This window comes from Eleutherodactylus coqui, chromosome 6 (assembly GCF_035609145.1).
Source record: "Eleutherodactylus coqui strain aEleCoq1 chromosome 6, aEleCoq1.hap1, whole genome shotgun sequence".
Taxonomy (NCBI): domain Eukaryota; kingdom Metazoa; phylum Chordata; class Amphibia; order Anura; family Eleutherodactylidae; genus Eleutherodactylus; species Eleutherodactylus coqui.
In genome coordinates, this window is record NC_089842.1 from 100,743,035 (window position 1) to 100,761,949 (window position 18,915).

The 18,915-nt window shown below is 45.4% G+C and overlaps 1 protein-coding gene across 1 annotated transcript; it reads right to left on the minus strand.

Moving 5' to 3' along the window:
• Positions 1-232: 232 nt before the first annotated feature.
• PARK7 (Parkinsonism associated deglycase) lies at positions 233-17,594 on the minus strand. The gene is made up of 6 exons (XM_066607280.1): positions 17,438-17,594; positions 15,530-15,631; positions 12,026-12,085; positions 10,235-10,304; positions 2,000-2,086; positions 233-642 (listed from the first exon to the last, which is right to left on the minus strand). The coding sequence occupies exons 1-6, from the start codon at positions 17,525-17,527 to the stop codon at positions 482-484; spliced, it is 570 nt and encodes a 189-aa protein (XP_066463377.1). The 5' UTR covers positions 17,528-17,594; the 3' UTR covers positions 233-481.
• Between the last annotated feature and the right edge of the window lie 1,321 nt (positions 17,595-18,915).

The window sequence follows — 18,915 nt, forward strand, 5'->3', positions numbered from 1 at the left end:
TGGTGTTACCCTGGTAATTTTACCAGGAAACATAGCAACTGGGAGTAACCGTTCTCCTACCCCATGATGGATGTCCCTTCACACCAATTCTATCAGAGCACATGGGGAAGAGCAACACCTAGTCAATTCCAGGAGGAACACTGGTAGAGGAATGACAACAGCTCTAACATGTTTCAGAAATGTTAAACTATGAAAAAACATAGATATAATGAGGAGTTTTATAGGAGACGGGTCAAATTAACAGAATTTTTTTTTTTTTTTAGGTTTATTTCAAGTCAGACACGTCACAAATCTCATTATTACCATCTACACCAGCAGATCTTTAAGAATTAAATGCTACAGTTTGAGTGCAATAGGAGTAGAGGATTAACTGATGACTTGAAATGATGGACCATTTGGTATGGTCAGGAACTGCCTAAAAAACCAGAAGGCCTGGTTGGATTATCTAGCGCAATTGCAAGGTAAATCACACATTGGGGTCTTAGCAATTAAGGATCAGCGGCGCCTGCACTTGAGCAGCTACTTCTTTTCCAAGCAAAGCTTCAACAATGAAAAGGCCAAACTCAAAGCTGGTGCCAGGTCCACGACTGGTGATGAAATGTCCGTCCCTCTCCACTCTATTCTCAGAGTACTTGTAGTGATCTGAAGGGACATGACAGCAGAAAGTCAAATCAAGCAAAGTCAGAGATTTAATATAGGAATTTTTTTTTCTGTCAACATGAGGACTTTATTGTAACACATTGTATATGTATCGTTACACCTTGTGTATATGTACCATATAGTGAACGGAAAAACTTTTAAAAGAATTGTGGAGTCTTGGGCTAAAGAGCTTCTCCAGCCAAATTCATCTAATTTAAGAGATACATACCCCCCAATCCCTTTCGCAACCAACACTGCCAATCCAGTTCTGAAGTGAACAATGGGTCAAACCAGATTGGCAACAGGACCACATCTACAACCCTATAGATATTTTAAAAAAAGAGTAGCATGCTGCCCATGCGAAGCTAAAGAAAGTTTTATTCCCTTCTACAGCTGCTCACCAATGCCCTGGGGCTACAAAAGCTATACAGACCAAGCCCAGACAGTAATTGGGACAAAAAGAAAAAACCCTTCTCACCCCTCCAGACCCATGTTGTCAAGTCTGGATGTTCAGGCACACAAAGCCATCCCTATTCTTGCAAGGTTAAGGCAAAGTTGGAATCCAATACCCCATCCAAAAAGGTAATTCCACACCAGTCAGTCCTAAGGCCACTCACATAGGCTGCTTTTTACAGCGTTTAGAGCAGAGTTTCAAATGCCGCACTAAATGCTGTAAAACGGCTCCATTGATTTCAACGTGGCTTCTTAGACTAGATTTACAGTATTTTTAACGCCGCGATTTTCAAACGCTGTCTGCTTTATTTTAGTAAGTTTCAGTGATTTTTAACGCACCTCACCCCCATTGCAATGATGAGGTACGTTAAACGCTGTCAAGTGTCACATTTCAAACATGCATTTAAAAAAAATTTTTTTTTTTAATTTATAGACTCCAATGTGAGCATGGCATAAGAAAGCGCCCCTATTTCTTCCCCTGCTCCAACCAGTGGTAGTACTAGGTGTTGCCCAGTTTAGTGCACAGCTAAAGGCCATCTGCTAATAGAAGCACCAACAGAAACTGGAGGTCACGTAAGGCAAACCTACGGTCCAGGTACAACAACATAGGAGTGCTCCACTAATGTAGTATGTGCAGGAGAGGGATCCACATATGCAAGAGAGGATCTCTTGAGTTCAGAAACTCCTCCTGACCAAGAGGAGGAGGATTCCAAACTTATCCAACGGCTCCTAGTGGAGGCTTACACCAGACAGGTAACCTCCATGCCCATAGAGTTTTGGGAAGAGAGGCCCTGCAGTCTCCTACTGAGAGAGATTTGGAGGAATCCAGTTTGCCACCCCCACCCCCACCCCACCCCAACCTAGAGAGTATACCCCATTACTTTATGCAGCAGTAAGAGCACAGTACCTCCATTCATCATTTTGTCCTTAGCCAGGGGATGTGTAGTCACACTTCGTCCAAATCCTATTCCATGAGCCAACAGTGCAGTGGGGCCTGTAACAAGCAGAATATACATGAATGGTCTATATGACTAGTATGAGGGGTCAGTTACCCATGCAAAGACACCTGTGCAAACTACACTGCAAGTCTGGTGCACCACACAGTTTAAGGAGAGGGCGAAATAGTATTTCAGCCTGATAGCTCAGTCCTTAAATGGTTTTTGGAGCCCCAAATGAATATTCCAGAGTCATTTAAATGTATGTATAGAAGGCCAATTGACGGTTAATGGGCTACATTCCTGTAGTATGAGCAGCAATAGTCACACAAGGCAGGTGAATCAGCTACATTAACACATGAATGGCTCTATTCCAACAGCCCACATCCTCATAATATGTAGTGCTACCCATAAATCCAGCATAATGATGTCCTAATAGACAGAACTCGTGCAGGTGAGGTTAGTGATCCATCAACTTCAGGTTAGAAGGTACTAGTAATTATTAGGACATTATAGTTGCAGTGTTTCTGGCGGCACATCACACTCACAGGAGCTTGATTGCCACAAAAGACATACAGCTTGGCTCCTTCCATAGCAGTGACATCAGCACAGGTCCTTCAGCCCACCGGATCTCTGTGGTGGTGGTAGGTCAGTGTATTCTGTAAGGACTGCTGAGTGGTGTCTTCTGAGATAATAACGGCTTAGTTGTATTCTCAGTGTGTTATTTTTGTCCTCCCCTTCCAAGAGCCCTAACTGTGTTGGTCTTCTGTCGGTCAGACTCTGTTTCATATATGTTGTAGGACCTTAGATGGTGTCACCAGGGGGTGGAGCATCAGAAGCACTCACTCATACTACAGAAAAGTGGTAGTTTGTATATACTTAAAACAGTCAAACTATTGAGTGTAACCACAATAGTTGAATAGTTTCTGTATTACATTTCTGTTGTGCTCATATGAAGCCTCCGATATGGCCCACCAAAAGGAGGGGATCTCATCAACTACAACTAGACTGATATAATGTGTTGAACCTCTGCAGTGATTTTCAGGGAAAGGCTTTAAATATAAGCCCTTCCATGAAAATCATCCTTAGCTTGTGTAAAAAAAAAAATATATATATATAAATATATATTTATATTCACCTCTCTGGCCCTGTCGGGGCTCGGTGCATCTAGCCACTTGGCTTCTCTGCACTGTAATGAAGCTCTTTCAGTAGGCAAGGATTTAAAATCCCTGCCTCCTGAAAGGGCAGTGGCTGATTGGCTAAGCGCTCAGCCAATTAGACACAGCCCTTTCATGAGGCGTTTATTTTAACTCCCCACCTCCTGAAAGAGCTCCAGTGCAGTGCAGTGAAGCCAAGCCCCAAAGAGGGGAGTAATAATAAATTACATATATAATTTTTTTTTTATTTTTTTTTTTTTAAACACAAGCTAGGGATAATTTTTAGGGAAGGGCTTATATTTAAAGCCCTTCCACAAAAATCACTGCAGTGGTTGCCTGCATCCAACTGCTTTCAGTGGGGCCGCCGGCCTTCAGTGAGGCCTTATTGAAAGCAATAGGAGAACATTGCGGCCCTCTGGCACAGCTGTGACAGGGGATTCTTTACTCCCCGTGGGGAATATTTACGTGCAGCACGGACCAATGCAGTGCAGGAATTTGCTCGCCTGTAAAACACGGACATGTTAACACACCATAGGAAAACAATGGTTCTAATAGGTGTACACAAAACAACGCTCGTGAACGAGGCCTAAGGGAGACATACTGCATAACTGATGCCCGATGTATACAAATTTATAACCATAACCACCATAAAAATCCTGGGCATGTACAAGGGTGAGTCAATCTGCAATGCAAAAAAAAAAAAGAATTCCTAACAAAATTGTACCACAATTGCATAAGCTTCCTTAAGCTCTCAAAAGAAAAAAAAAGTTTTTTGGCGGAGCATCGAACCACACATGCAGCATTTATGAGTTCTTGTTCCAAGGTGAATCAACAACTCCTTGAGTGGGCCAACAGGCGATAAGCCCGTTCTTGCTTCTTCAGACTATATGGTGGGTGAGTCAATACCCCAAACTTGAGTTTCTGAAGGGTTTCAACAACATGGGTAACAGCATGTGGGCAGGCACTGTTATGCACCACCACAATGCCTTTCGAAAGTTGTCTTTGCTTCAAATTGCAGGTTTAACCCTTTCCAATCCACTGTCTGACGTCTGAAGACATTATGATTTAAGGCTGCATAGCTCCAATGTTGGAAGACGTCCGTCGGGGTTCTCTTACTGTATATTGCCAGCCTCTCTAATGTGTCACCTCATGCAGTACTGGCTTTAGCCAGCAGATAGCGCTGTTGTATAACAGCAGAAAAAAAAAAAAAAAGTGTAAGCCCCCCTAGGAAAAGCAGTATACAAATTGGATTGGAAAGGGTTAAGCTAGTCAATAAGCATCTCACTATAATGAGCTCCGTTTATTTTTGAGCCCACCCCTCCTAATGTTCCAGTCTCGGCCTTGAGAGTCCCAAAAACTGTAAGTATCAATTTTCCTGCTTATGTTGGCTTTTGAACATTTTCTAGCGGGTGATTGTGAACGTTTCCATACCATACTTTGTTTATTCTCTGGCTCATAAATGGACCCAGGTTTCATCACCGGTGATGATTTGGTCCAAGGTGGCATCACCTTAGTTATCCCAGCGATCCAAGTGTTGTTGGAATATATCTAGCACGTTTGGTTATACAACTTTGTGGGTTGTTTTGGGACGCTTCTTGCACAAGTCTATTGCAGATAATTTTATCGGCAGAACCAGCTAATTTGCAGACCATTTGCCACGTCATCGATAGTAAGCAGTCCATATCAATCAGTTGTGGCAGTGGTTGTCTGGCCAGCTCCTTCATGCTCTTCACTTGCACAACCATTTTTGACATTTTCAATCCATTCATAGACCCTCTGTATTGTGCTGAAAGTCTTCAGTGAACTTTGGTCCCCAATACACCTTCAGAACACAAGTCAGATCAATGAACGCTGCTCTTTGGTGCAAGTGAAGCAGTTCTGGCCATCATGGTTACAACAATGGCATGATATTTTGCTATGGTCTCTAAAGATCCCTTTCTCAAGGGACAGCAGTACGTTTCGTTTTTTGCAGTTGTTTAAAATGGGAAGCATCATAATAGTAGCCACAAGGTGTCAGTAAGGGCTTATCTTCCACAGTAGAAAGTGTAAAGGCCATGGTGTCCTTAGCATATCATTTCAAACTTCTCGAAGGCTGTCATGAAGGATATAGGATGTGCCAGAAAGGTGGATTATACCTACCTGATAAATTGGGTTTTCAGGAGTCTCTACGACAGCACCCCCCGAGAGCGCCTCCACTTGATAGGACAGGAACACAAGAGGTTTAAAAACTTCCCCCTCCCCCACCTTCCTCAGTGATTTCTAACGAACTGCCAGGGGTGGAAGCTTTAACTAAAATTATTACCTATACTGGTATATTCTAATGAAGAACTAAATTATATTTCTTCGGGAGAGAATGTACAGGCGCTGTTGTGGAGAATCCTGAAAACTCGATTGTCGGGTAGGTATAATCCACCTTTTCCCAGTTGTCTCCACAACAGCACCACCTGATAGATACCAACTAAATCATCAGGGTGGGACAACGGCCGAAAGGACCCTGTGACCGAAGGCAAGGTCTTTGTCCGTCTGAACGTCCACCCTATGATGTCTGATAAACGTATGGGGTCTTTTCCATACTGAAGCTTTGCATATTTGTTTCACTGATGCGAAGGAGTGTTCAGCCCAGGAAGTGGATACCGCCCTTGTTGAGTGGGCCTTGAGTCTAGCAGGGGCTTTATATGCCTCTGTAATAGCCAGGCGAATCCACCTCGCTATAGAACTTTCTGCTGCTTTCTTGCCCCTGTTGAGGCCCAAAAAAAATAAATAAATAAATTAAAAAAAAAAATTTGAACAAACTATTGTCCTGTCTCCACTGGCTCATGGCACTGATACATTGCCGGACTGCTCTTCTGACATCCAGGCAATTAAACTCTCGTTCTTGATCATTTTTAGGTGTCAAAAAACAAGGGAATTACTAGGGCACAAGACATATGGAATGGTGACACTACTTTAGGCATGAAGGATGGGTCCAATTTGATTTTAGTTCCGGTATTCCGGAAAAAAAGGCTGGTGAATGGATAACATTCACCAGCCTTTTTTTCCGGAATACCGAAACTAAAATCAAATTGGACACATCCTTCATGCCTAAAATAGTGTCACCATTCCATATGTAATTCCATTTAGCCTGTAATTCACAAATCCTTCTGGCCGAAGTAATTGCCACTAGAAAAAACATTTTTAGCGTCAGACCGCTAATAGGGAGTAATTCTATTGGTTCTGAAGACAGCCTTGAGGACCCAATTTAGATTCCAGTCTGGGACTAGATTCGTAATTTTTGGTTTTAATCTGTCCGCTGTCTTTACAAATCTATCTATCCACCTAAACTTAGAGTCTGGAGTCAAAAACCACTAAGGGCCATCACCTGGACCCTTAGTGTATTCGGGGAGAGGCCCTTATCCAGGCCCTCCTGCAGAAAAACAAGAATTGTCAGGATGTCAGGTGAAAGGGACCAAGAGCTTCTTTTTCTGACCCTACGAGAGATATATTTTCCAGATTTTTAGATCAATCTTATTGGTTGTCTTCTTACTTGCTAATAAGATCTGCCTCACCTTCTTGGAGAAGCCTCTTTCCAGCAGCATGGATTTTTCAATAGCCATGCTGCAAGGTGAAGGCCTGCTATATCTGGATGTCTTAGGCTGCCTGTCCACGAGTGTCGAGATATCCCACAGTGGATCTCCGCCGCTGGGGAGCAGGAGACAGCTGATGGATCTCCACGGTGAGCCTATCTGACAGATAGGCTCACTGCGGAGAATCGCAGCATGCTGCGATTTGCCGGCTGTGAGCGGAGAATCGCTATGATTCTCTGCTTGTGGACAGGGGGTTGGCCTTTCCATAGCAACGCTATAGAAAGCATTCACCGCGTTCCGAGTGGCCAGATAATCGCCACGGGGAACAGTGAAAATTTGCCCGTAGACAGGAGCCCTTAGGGGACCCTGTATCAGAAGGTTCGGCTGAGCAGGCAGGCAGGACTGTGCATTTCTGGGAGCAGAATCTCTGGATGACCTTTGGGATTAGCAGAATTGGGGAGGGGTGAGAAATGCACAGGACAGCCCCAATCCTGAGCCAACGCATCCACTGCTACTAGGTGAAACCCCAGGCTGGGCGGGAAGAACTTAGGAGTTGGAAGGCCTCCTGTGAAAGGCACCATTCCCCCAGGTCTATGCATTTCCAGCTGAGATGGCCTTTTTTTTTGTTTAAGGTTCCCTTTAGGTGGGTTGCCGATATCGATAGGACCTGCTCCTCTACCCAGCAAAAGATTTTTTTGCGAGATGCCTTGCAAAGATGGGAATTTTGGTCCCCCCTGATGCCGGATGTGAGTAACTGCTGTAATATTGTCCGTCGGGATCTTCAGATGCCGATTGTGCACAAAACCCCCTAATTTCCGAAGGGCTTCCCAAATTGCTTGGAGAGTTCTCTGTAATTAAAAAAACAGTCCCTGATTTGCAGGGCCCAGGTTCCCTGAAGAAATAAGTCCCCGACATGAGCACACCAGTTCTGGGCACTTGCATCTGTTGTGAGGCATACAGCTGGGCCTTGAAGCCAGTAAACCCTCCTTTATTGAGAACTCTGTAAGGACATCCCTGCACTAGTGGCTCAGAACCCCGAACCTATGTACAATCCTTTTTTCGAGTGAGGACTGACTTCTGTCCCAGGCCCCCAGAATTGAGTTCTGTAGGACCCTGGTATGCACTAGAGACCATGCCACTCCCAGGATGCAAGACGTTAGCTTCCCCAATAGAGCAGGTTTTGTTTTTCAGAAATGCGCTGACCTTAAGCTGAAGCCCCTGTATCTTTGAAATCGGGGAGAAATGAGCGCTGTTTTTTTTTTATTTGAGCAGGATTCCTAGAAACAGCTTCTTTTGGCTGGGAAATACATCTGACGTTTCCCAGTTTATTATCCACCCCAAGTACTGAAGAAGGTGAACAGTCGTCGCCAGATGCTCTATTAGGAGCTCCCTGGTTCCTGCTATGAGCAGGATGTCGTCCAAGTAAGGCACCATCAGGATTGATTTCTGTCTCAGGTATGCCCCCAATTCTGCCATGACCTTGATAAAAATGCAGGGGCCGATGACATCTTGTTCTTTCCCCATGCGAAGAGCAAACCTGAGAAGTTTCTGCGCGTCCATATGGATCAGTACATGAAAGTATGCATCTTTCAAGTCTATGGACGGCATGAAGGCACTTTATTAGCCTCACCGCTGAGTTTACTGACTCCATTTTGAATCTTTAATACTTTATATAAGCATTTAGCGGTTTCAGTTTTATGATTTATATGGGATTTTCCGTGTTTTTTTTTTTTTTTTATTATAAATCAAAAATAGTCTGGAGTAATGGCGCGTTGATTTTTCTGGGGTTACTGCCTTTAGCTTCGGTACCTCCGGTGTAGGATTTGGGGAATCCAGGTGCTTTCGCAGAATAAGGTCCAGCTATCTGCCAAAGCCTGTAATCTCCCGATGCACATCCCGAGAGACGATTCTAGGGAAGGGAGGACCAACTTCTTGACCTCTGATCTGAGTCTTCCTGCTGGTATCTCCCCCCAGTACCTCTCTGCAATCCTGCCAGGACAGGAAGACAGTGAGGAAGGTGGGAGAGGGGGGAGCTTTTAAACCTCTGTATGTTCCTGTCCTATCAGGACGAGGCGATCTCAGGTGGTGTGGTCATGGACACGACTGGGAAAATAATAAATATTGTCACCAAGAACCCGCCTCTTAAGATCCATCAAGGTGTATATAGGAAAGACCCAGCAGATGAGGGAAGAGGGGGAATATAATTTACTTTGTCTTGACTATGAGCCCCTTACAATCTGGTCCATCAGGTATAAAGGGCGTTTCTAATGTAGCTCATCTTCAAAGAAGCGGTTTTAATATTGAGGAGTTTCTAGTCTCCTTACTTGCTCTCCACTGCAGTGCTTGAGGTGGCTGTGGACCTCCAGAAGTCCTACTGAGCAAGATGGCACCGATTTCTGGGCTCACCCGCAGCCTCCCAGCTCCGCTGCCAACTATTTAGGTGCAGATTTGGCCACCACTGACTTCTTGCAGAATTGCTGCAGTTATTCATTTGTGGAATACCCACAGTGATTCTGCCACGGGAGAAGGCGGCCTAAGGAGCTGCAACCATCCAGCTTGCTGGCTAACCAGGCCCCCAGAACGATGTGGATTTTTAAATCCACAGCATGCTCTATTTGTTGGGGAAATAGTGCAGATTATAACAGCGGAATTCACTCATTGCTATGCTGGGAGTGAATTTTGTTGTGAAACCCACACCAAAAATCAGAGAGCAGATTTCATAGTGGAATTTCTCCACAATGTGTGAACTGACCAAAAGGGCTGGTTTACAGTCTGTTACCATGAAGACATATAGATCTACATAAGTGCAACAGAAGGTAGTACATTGTTTAAGGCCATTTTAAAAATGGCTTTTTTTTTCTTTTTAGATGTATTGGAAATTCAAAAGAAATCAGTTATGAAGGTGACGTTTTTCGCCATCATAACTAATTTTGCATTCGCTGCACTATTTTTTTTTCAGACAACACTGGCATCTAAGGAGTCAAACTACCAGTATCAGCCCATCACCCCACCGTGTCATGACTACAGGATACTGATGGGTCGTTCTAGCAGTCAGTTGCCTCTGGATCTGCCATATACAGAAGCCTACTTGACCCTGCCAAAGGCTGCCTGTGTAAGGCCTGGCTCACACAAGTGTATCTTGCAGCGTGCGAGAAATATGCATGTGGCATGCAGCTAGTACACAACATTGCGTACTTGCTGCATGCCACCCATCACCATGTGCTATCATGAAGTGTATGCGTGCGTAATATGTGTCAAGATAGAACATGCTACGATTTTTCTTGCATGCGCATTTTGCACAATTCATGTGGGCAGCAACATGGCTGTCTACGGGAGATCGGTACAGCATATTATGCATGCAATACACCATGAGCGTACGCTTGTGAGACAGCCCTAAAACAGAAAGGTAATACAGTGTACTATACAAGCCAACAAGAGACTGGATGAGACAAACTAGTGTAATAAGACAAAAGAAGCTTGTCCATACCAGCACATATTGCAGCAATCAAACCCTTCTTCGCATCTTGTTCTTGCAAAATGTCTTTTACAGAGGGAGACTAGAAGGAAAAAAAGAAATCCTAGAGTAACTTTTACTGACAAGAATGTCTCATTCAGGAGTTCGCTCATTAGCAGACTATGTGCACCCATGCACTATGTGGATATCCATTTGTTTGAATGTCCAACAAAATATAATTCTACAGTCAAAAAAAAAAAAGAAAAAAAAAAGTCAAGCACCTAGGAGTTGTTTGAATTGAATGAAACTTTCTATGTGTGATTGTAACATTGATATAAGCGATTGCAAAAGGAGAATTTATTATGGAAAACTGACCCCTTTAAGGGAGACTAGCACCCTGTTGTACTGCCTCTAGCTTGGATACAAGATGTGATCTGGGTGTGCATGGAGGCTCTAGTACCCTGTTGTACTGCCTCTAGCTTGGATACAAGATGTGATACTGGCAGGCATGGAGGCTCTAGTACCCTGTTGTACCACCTCTAGCTTGGATACAAGATGTGATACTGGCAGGCATGGAGGCTCTAGTACCCTGTTGGGCCGCCTCTAGCTTCGATACAAGATGTGATACTGGCAGGCATGGAGGCATACAGATATCCTGCAGCATATTGGTCCACATTTGCTACAACTGAGCCTCTAGATCGTGCAAATTCGTAGGCTGTTGAACTTGGCATCCCAGATGATCCCATACATGTTCTATTGGTAATGTATCTGGCAACCGGGCAGGCCCAAAATGTTTAACAATGTTGTGGAGACATTCCTGTGACCCCCTTGTGTGTGCGGCCGAGCATTATGCTGCTGGAAAATTCCCCTGAGGGGAACACATGAGGCTGCAGGACATCCTGAACATATCACTGAGCTGTCATTGTCCCTCGTACCACTGCTAGGAGTGACCATCTGTTGTAAGTGATGCCACCCCAGACCATCACACCAGCAGTGGGCAGTGTGCGGCTCCACAGCAAAGTCAGGATTAAGGTGCGAACCCCGAGGTCTCCAGACATGAACATGGCTGTCGTCAGACAACACGGTTCCACTCCGTAGCAGTCCAGTTTCATCGTTCACAACACCACTGCAAAATATATGGTGGGTGGTTGTCAAAGGCGATACATGCAATGGGCACCATGAGACCAAATGTCCTTCAGCCAAGTGCTTGGAAATGGTTCCAAAGGGCCTGTAATGACAGTAAAACCTGTTTTGTTTTTGTTTTTTTGAAAGATGGACAATGAAACAGTTGGAGCTGCTCGTTGAATGCTCAGAAGTTCGCCTCTACTGGTGGTCTATGTGCCCTCACACATCCCCTGGCCCCAACACTTCCTAACAGTCTGGTCAGAACAGCCCAGGTGGAGGGCAGTTGGTCTATACAACTATCCAGCGTCTCACTCCAGAAATGCCCCCCCTCTCAGACTCTGGTAACTGGGTGACATCTCTTCTCTGCGTCTTAGAGGCGTCTAGTGGTCAACAAGCTCTACACAAGCGGAAGAAGAGGTCACTATATACAAGGAGCCTCTGAGAGCCTTCTTATAGGCCAAGGATGGAACCACTGTTAGGGCCTCAGGTGGCAACACCGTCCATCTAATCACCACAACTCATCATTTGTATATCTGCCTGAGTTTTGTAGTAAAACAACAACTTATTTTAGGTGCTTGATTTTTTTTTTTAAACAGTATTTGTCCCATATTTATCCTCTGTATGGTAAGCTTTACAGATCTGATATACTGAACATTGATTGTTTTTGTTTTTTTGACAGAAACTTTGTAGGAATATTACCTCTGACAAGTTCTGCGCACCTAGGTTACCTCCAGGGAGCACGATCACATCATAAGGGCCCTGGCAGAGGAAAAAAAACAAAAAACAGTTCACTTGTAATTTGCATTAATACATACATAGATATAAACCTCCAACATTTCTGATGCCTGCCTACAAGTGGATTGTATTTGGGCAAACATTTGTTAGGGCATGGAGAAATGAGGTGCATGTCCCCTGAAAGACAGCCAGCCTCCTCCCCAATAAGCCAAGGGCCATGTTACGCTCTGCGACTGATCACCGTGGTGCACGGAAATTTAACTAGACAACTCCTGTAAAGGATTCCTTTAATATCAAGTGAAGGTCTAACCTCTACCAATCCCAAGAATGTGGAGAAAAAAAAAACAAACCTGCACCAGTTTAGTCCCTATACGTTTTCGTTAGACATCGGCGCTCAAAGTCACCCAGCATTTTTTATTTGAAGACTACACAAGAACGGAACAACTTTGCAAACTTTTTCCGTTTCTCAGTTTGTCTTTACCTTCAATTGCATAAAAGGTTTTCTTCTCCCTTTACACCTAGATCCAGCATTCTGCTATTTCCCGTTACTAGAGAGCAGTGCCATGCTGGAGCTCAAGGCGTTAGATCACATGCCTGATAGCGCGATGGCGCTAAACGGGGTAACCAGCAGACATTATGGGGCAGATTTGCTACAACTATGGCCAGTCTCAAGCACGGATTTGAATTGCGGATTCAGGTAGGAATTGCAATTTCTGGGAGTGGAAGAAAAAAAAAAAAATCGCAGCATGCACAATTTTAGCGTGGATTCAGTGTGTATGAGCTCCATTGATCTCTTGGGATGCGAGCGATCTGCAGTGCATTCACAATTAACATTGTGTAGGGGCGCATGTTCACACACAACTTGCCAGGAGAACAGATAAAAAGGAGGGAGAAGGAGAGAACCATCGCCTGGGCGACTGACTGTGCGATGTTCTGATGCAATTCCTTGCTTGTGAGCTTTCTTCCGTGCGGTCACTACGCTGTCCATACGTGTACATTCACACGGAAAACCACAAGCATATACGACCATTCACAAGTTGCAGGCCCTCCGCTGTGAATATTCGCAAGCGGAATCAGTCCCGTTTGCGTGAGCCCAGCCTAAGACACGCGGTCTCTCGCCCGTAGCAACCAGTCACCGCACAGTCTTCATTTCTTACTCTTCAAGATGCAAAGTTACCCTGTGAGTAGTTTCTACGGGCAGCTAAGTTTATTTTAGGCAACATCATAAATCTCCCCATATGTAACAAAGTTCTAAATAACAAAAAACTAATGCAAGAAGAGTAAAAAGTCACCAAACTCTTCATGTGAAACCCTTCAGGCCAACCATCTGATACAAAGTCCCCAGCACCATGCAGAACAATCTTCGCTCCAGCAGTTAACAGTTAAACTGTAAGCAAGAGAGTGATTGGCAAGAGGAGACTTCTTAAATTAGCCCGAGACATCCCATGGAGTGCCAGAAAATCTGACCTTTATGCTGCAATAACCCACCGGAGTTATGTAACATCACAGCGTTCTGCTCTCTTCACTAGTGTCAAACACAAGCCAATATGCAACCCTGTTCAACCAGACACAACCACCACCAATGTGGGCATAATCCCTACAAATAGCCGCCATATCATCTCCCTTATTTTGTTAGCGCTACGGTCAGACCTCACGCGGATGCAAGGGACTTTGCTCAATAGATTTCTTTTGAGAATTTGCATAAAAGAGAAGAAGTTTAAGTAAAATAAGACTGCGATGGCTGAGAACTCCGTGCAACAAAGCTGCAGTAGTCAGTGTCTCCGATAACGGCCATACGGTAAGTAAGGTGTGAAGCCCACTCCCACAGAAGTCATGGGATTCACCCACAAAAAATTGCTCTGGAGAGGAAGAGGCAAGCACAGACTTTTTTTTAATACACACAATGTAGGAAGGATGATCCCTCCTGCTCCCATGATCAATGGAGTCGTTACTAGAATTACTACATAGTGTAGAGCAAACATGGTTAAAATGGAGTATCTCTGCTGGCCTGTATGGATGCTACACATCAGTGCCCCTTGTAAGGGCCCATACAAATGGTCATATTTGGGCTGTGTGTGTCCTTGTATTCCATAATAGTCTATAGGTTTATTCACACAGACTGATTGTCCATGCGAAGCGTGAGAACAGGACATGCAGTGATTTCTGTTTTCCTAGACCAGCAGAGCACATGCAATTTGTGGAGCCAGTGAATATCAGACAGCACATGGACGGGCGTCAGTGTCCTGTCCGCCACGACTTGTGTCCGAATATCTCATGCACAACTTGCATATAGCCATCCAAATACACCATAAGGCGAAGCTCCAGTTTCCATCTACATTAAACAGATTAGGGGACTGCATCAGCTGTCTAGTACGGTGTTATAATCATAGAATGATAGAGTTGGAAGGGACCTCCAGGGTCATCGGGTCCAACCCCATGCTCAGTGCAGGATCACTAAATCATGCCAGACAGATGTCTGTCCAGTCTTTGTTTGAACACTTCCATTGAAGGAGAACTCCCCACCTCCTGTGGTAACCTGTTCCACTCAGTGATCACCCTCACTGTCAGAAATTTTTTTCTAATGTCTAATCTGCGTCTCCTCCCTTTCAATGTCTTCTTTAAAAACAGACAGCAATTCCAGCAAGCAATGTTGCATAATGCAATACCTGAATGTTTAACCCTTTCCAATCCACTGTCTGACATCTAAAAACATTATGATTTAAAGCTGTACAGCACCAGTTTTGGAAGACGCCCGTCGGGGTTCTCTTACTATTGCCAGCCTCTGCTGTCGGAACCTATCCAACGTGTCACCTCATGCAGTACTGGCTTTAGCCAGCATATAGTGCCATTGGAAAACAGAAAAAAAAAAAAGATTAAGCCCCCTAGGAAAACCGGGATACAAATTGGATTGGAAAGGGTTAATCAGCGTGTTGCCTTCTGCCAGGAATTGGCGTTCGTACCTCTGTATCAGTACGTATGGCTACTTTTTAGTGATTTTTCTAAGTGTTGATTGCCAGCACCTGGAATGGTGACGAGCCCAAGTCCTTGAGCCTATAGTTGAGAAAACTCCACTAGAACAATTTAGCCGCCAATAATAAAAAAAAATAAATAAATAAAAAGCCAGACTTGCATATTATATAACTGCAGGCTATAAGATTCCAAGATACTGGTATTATCTTCTATTACTTGACAGATTGGCCGACAGGATTAGATGAACAGGACTGCTCCCAGGAACTGCGCCATAGGTTGTGTAGTATCTGCAGGCAAGCCTTAGCCTTGTCAATGGCCGGAGCCACAATACCAGACAAAACCCATGCATGAAGAAGAGCAGTCAAATGGGCCATTTTGGATACTAGACGCTAAAGCCTCCCCATCTGGAAGCAGATGGAGGCTTCCTTCTCATAGACTTCAGATTGTTGTCAGGCACTGATCTAAATACCTCTGGGCCCGCAGCGGTACCGCCATTACCTTTGTCCGTGCCTCTTCTAGGCTGGTGTCGGGACAGATGACGACGTCTCTGCTGCACTGAACCGGATCCTTGCCCGTCAGTCCTGCAACAGTCACAACGATCTGTTCAAATAGAAGAGTAGACATTAGCAGGAGGCAGCTAGGGGACACTGTTTGGGGATTTATTCAACTACAGTATCCCCCCCCCCTGTAATATACTGTTAGTGCATTTTGAGGTAGTAAAAATAAATCCTACAACAGTTATCCCCTCGATACACTGGAGGCGAGCTCTAGTATACCAACATACACCCAAATCAAGGCCCTTTATTGAAGCGGGTGCTCATTGATGCAGATCATGGAATCACTGCAATGTTAAGGTCTACCAAGTAAGAGGGGGGGGGGGGGGTCAGAGTTTTTACAATGGCTGCAGTGTTGCACACAACCCCCTGGTATTTATACTGGGAGGTTTGTTTTAGTTTACAGAATACAGTATGTGCGTGGTCGAGCCTACCACCCAATGGGACCCAGTTCTCTTCCCTTACCAAGCTCGCCAGTAATAGGATTAGAGCGCATTCACAGTATTTGGAAGGCAAAAAATCAGAAGTGGAACTAACAGAGAAAGTATAATAGAAAGTTTTGCATTTGTTCCATATTTTGGACCCGCTCCTCGCTTTGGCCTCCAAATACGGATTCAAAAATACTAACTGCATACTGCGTCTGAATGCGCCCTCTGGGGCTGGTGCCGTGGGGAGTCAGAGAGCATTGCCATAGTGAGCCAGAAACCATCACATCTAGCCGGCAGACGTTCGGACAACCTGCACAGCCCCAAGAGTCAGGAGCGGACTACCGAGACCCAAGTCACCAACACAAGTATATTAACACTTTTGGGTAGTGTGACACGTGCCAACAGTCACCTGGGTATACACGCAATACAGCCTTTACTGGCGACTGCCGGCCCATGTAAACACGAGACATGACAGCAAGCAAAACTGTTGACTTGTCTTAGATGCTGGATTTTCAGCTCCCCTAATAACTGAGCAACTCCTGGCCAGTTTAACAGACTATGAATGAACCCGCTTACTGCGAATGCCAGGGGGCTGCTGGAAGAGACCCCCGGCGGGCTCCAGCTCCAGTCAGTGAGCGATCACAGCTAGGACTGCTGTCGCCCCGTGTAAAGGTACCCTCACCTAAGCCGCAGTGTAATCGCTGGCTTTATACCACATGCACCCCCCAGCAGGGCCCCCTAACACCACATGCACCCCCCAGCAGGGCCCCCTAACACCACATGCACCCCCCAGCAGGGCCCCCTAACACCACATGCACCCCCCAGCAGGGCCCCCTAACACCACATGCACCCCCCAGCAGGGCCCCCTAACACCACATGCACCCCCCAACAGGGCCCCCTAACACCACATGCACCCCCCAACAGGGCCCCCTAACACCACATGCACCCCCCAACAGGGCCCCCTAACACCACATGCACCCCCCAGCAGGGCCCCCTAACACCACATGCACCCCCCAACAGGGCCCCCTAACACCACATGCACCCCCCAACAGGGCCCCCTAACACCACATGCACCCCCCAACAGGGCCCCCTAACACCACATGCACCCCCCAACAGGGCCCCCTAACACCACATGCACCCTGCACCCCCAGCAGTGCCCCCCCTAATACCACTTGCACCCTGCACCCCCAGCAGTGCCCCCCCTAATACCACTTGCACCCTGCACCCCCAGCAGTGCCCCCCTAATACCACATGCACCCTGCACCCCCAGCAGTGCCCCCCCTAATACCACATGCACCCTGCACCCTGCACCCCCAGCAGTGCCTCCCTAATACCAGCAGCGCCCCCTATACTACATGCACCCTGCACCCCCCAGCAGCGCCCCGCACACATGCCGGTATACACCGTGCAGCCGCTCTCCTCACCCCGGCTCTCCGCATCACATCGGTGGGTATAACTGTCTCCATCTCCTCTGCCCCCTTGGCCAGGATCACCAGCGCTCTCTTAGCAGCCATATTCCTGCAGCAGTGAAATGTCAGCCGGCAGTGAGCTCCCCGCACCACACCCCCTTATAGAGACACTACGGGGAGGCGCTGGGGACAAACTTCCAAAGCGCGACTTTAATTGATGTTCATACTGCCACCTAGTGCTGAAGCCTAAGTATTACATGTAACTGCATTGTATGTGGTGATTTGTAGCACAAGCACTTTAACCCCTTAGTGACAAAGCCTGTTTGCACCTTAACCCCTTCATAACGCAGTTCTTTTTATATATTCTTTTCCATTTTAGTTTTTTCTTCCCCTCTTTTAAAAAATAGTAACTCCTTCATCCATCGATGTCGCTATATGAGGGCTTGTTTTTTGCAGGACGAGTTGTATCTTTCAATGGTACCATTTAATGTTCTGAAAAACTTTTTAAAAATTCTAAGTGGACTAAAATGAAAAATAAAAGAAATGTCATTCTGCCATCTTTTGGTGCGTCTTGTTTCTGCGGCGCACAAACTGCAACAAAAATGACACGATAACTTTATTCTATGGGTCGGTACGATAACTACGATACCAAACATATTGTTTGTTTATTTTGCTGACTACTTGTATTTTTTTTCATATCTCATTTTTTTACCTTATTTTCTGCCGCCATCTTCTGCACCAATAGTTTTCTTATTTTCCCGTCGACATAGTTGTGCGAGGGCTCATTTTTTGCGGGACGTCCTGTAGTTTGCGTTGGTACTATTTTGGCAAGTATACGACTTTTTGATCGCTTTTTATTGCATTTTTTCTTAGAGTCAGGGCTTATTTAGACGACCATATATCGGCTCGGTTTTCACGCCCGGCCGATATACGGTGTTCTTGTCTGCAGGAGGGGGGAGGATGGAAGAGGCAGGAGCCTGAACTGAGCTCCCGCCCCCTCTCTGCCCCTTGCCCCTTGCCAGGGTGGGCAGGGTGGGGGTGGAGCTAAGTCCTGCCACTTAGCTCCGCCCCATCCCACCCCTCCCATTGCAAATAGTGGTGAAGGGCGGTGAAGGGGCGGGAGCTCAGTTCCTGCTCCTGGCTCTTCCTTCCTCCCCCCCCCTGCAAACGAGGACACCGTATATCGGCTCAGCATGAAAACCGAGCCGATATACAGTCGTCTAAATAAGCCCTTAGGGTGACTAAAAAAAAAAAAAGCACAATTCTGGCCTTCTTTATTTTTTTTTCTGACGATGTTCACTGTGCGGAGCAAATAATGCATTACTTTGATAGATCAGACTTTTACGGACACAACTATACCAAATATGTATTTGTGTTTTATTATGTAGATTCTTTTATTACAAATATGGCAAAAGGGGTTTTTGTTTACTTTATTACTTTTTTTTAATAGTTAGTAAAACTTTATTGTTCTTATTTTACCTTTTTTTTTTAAA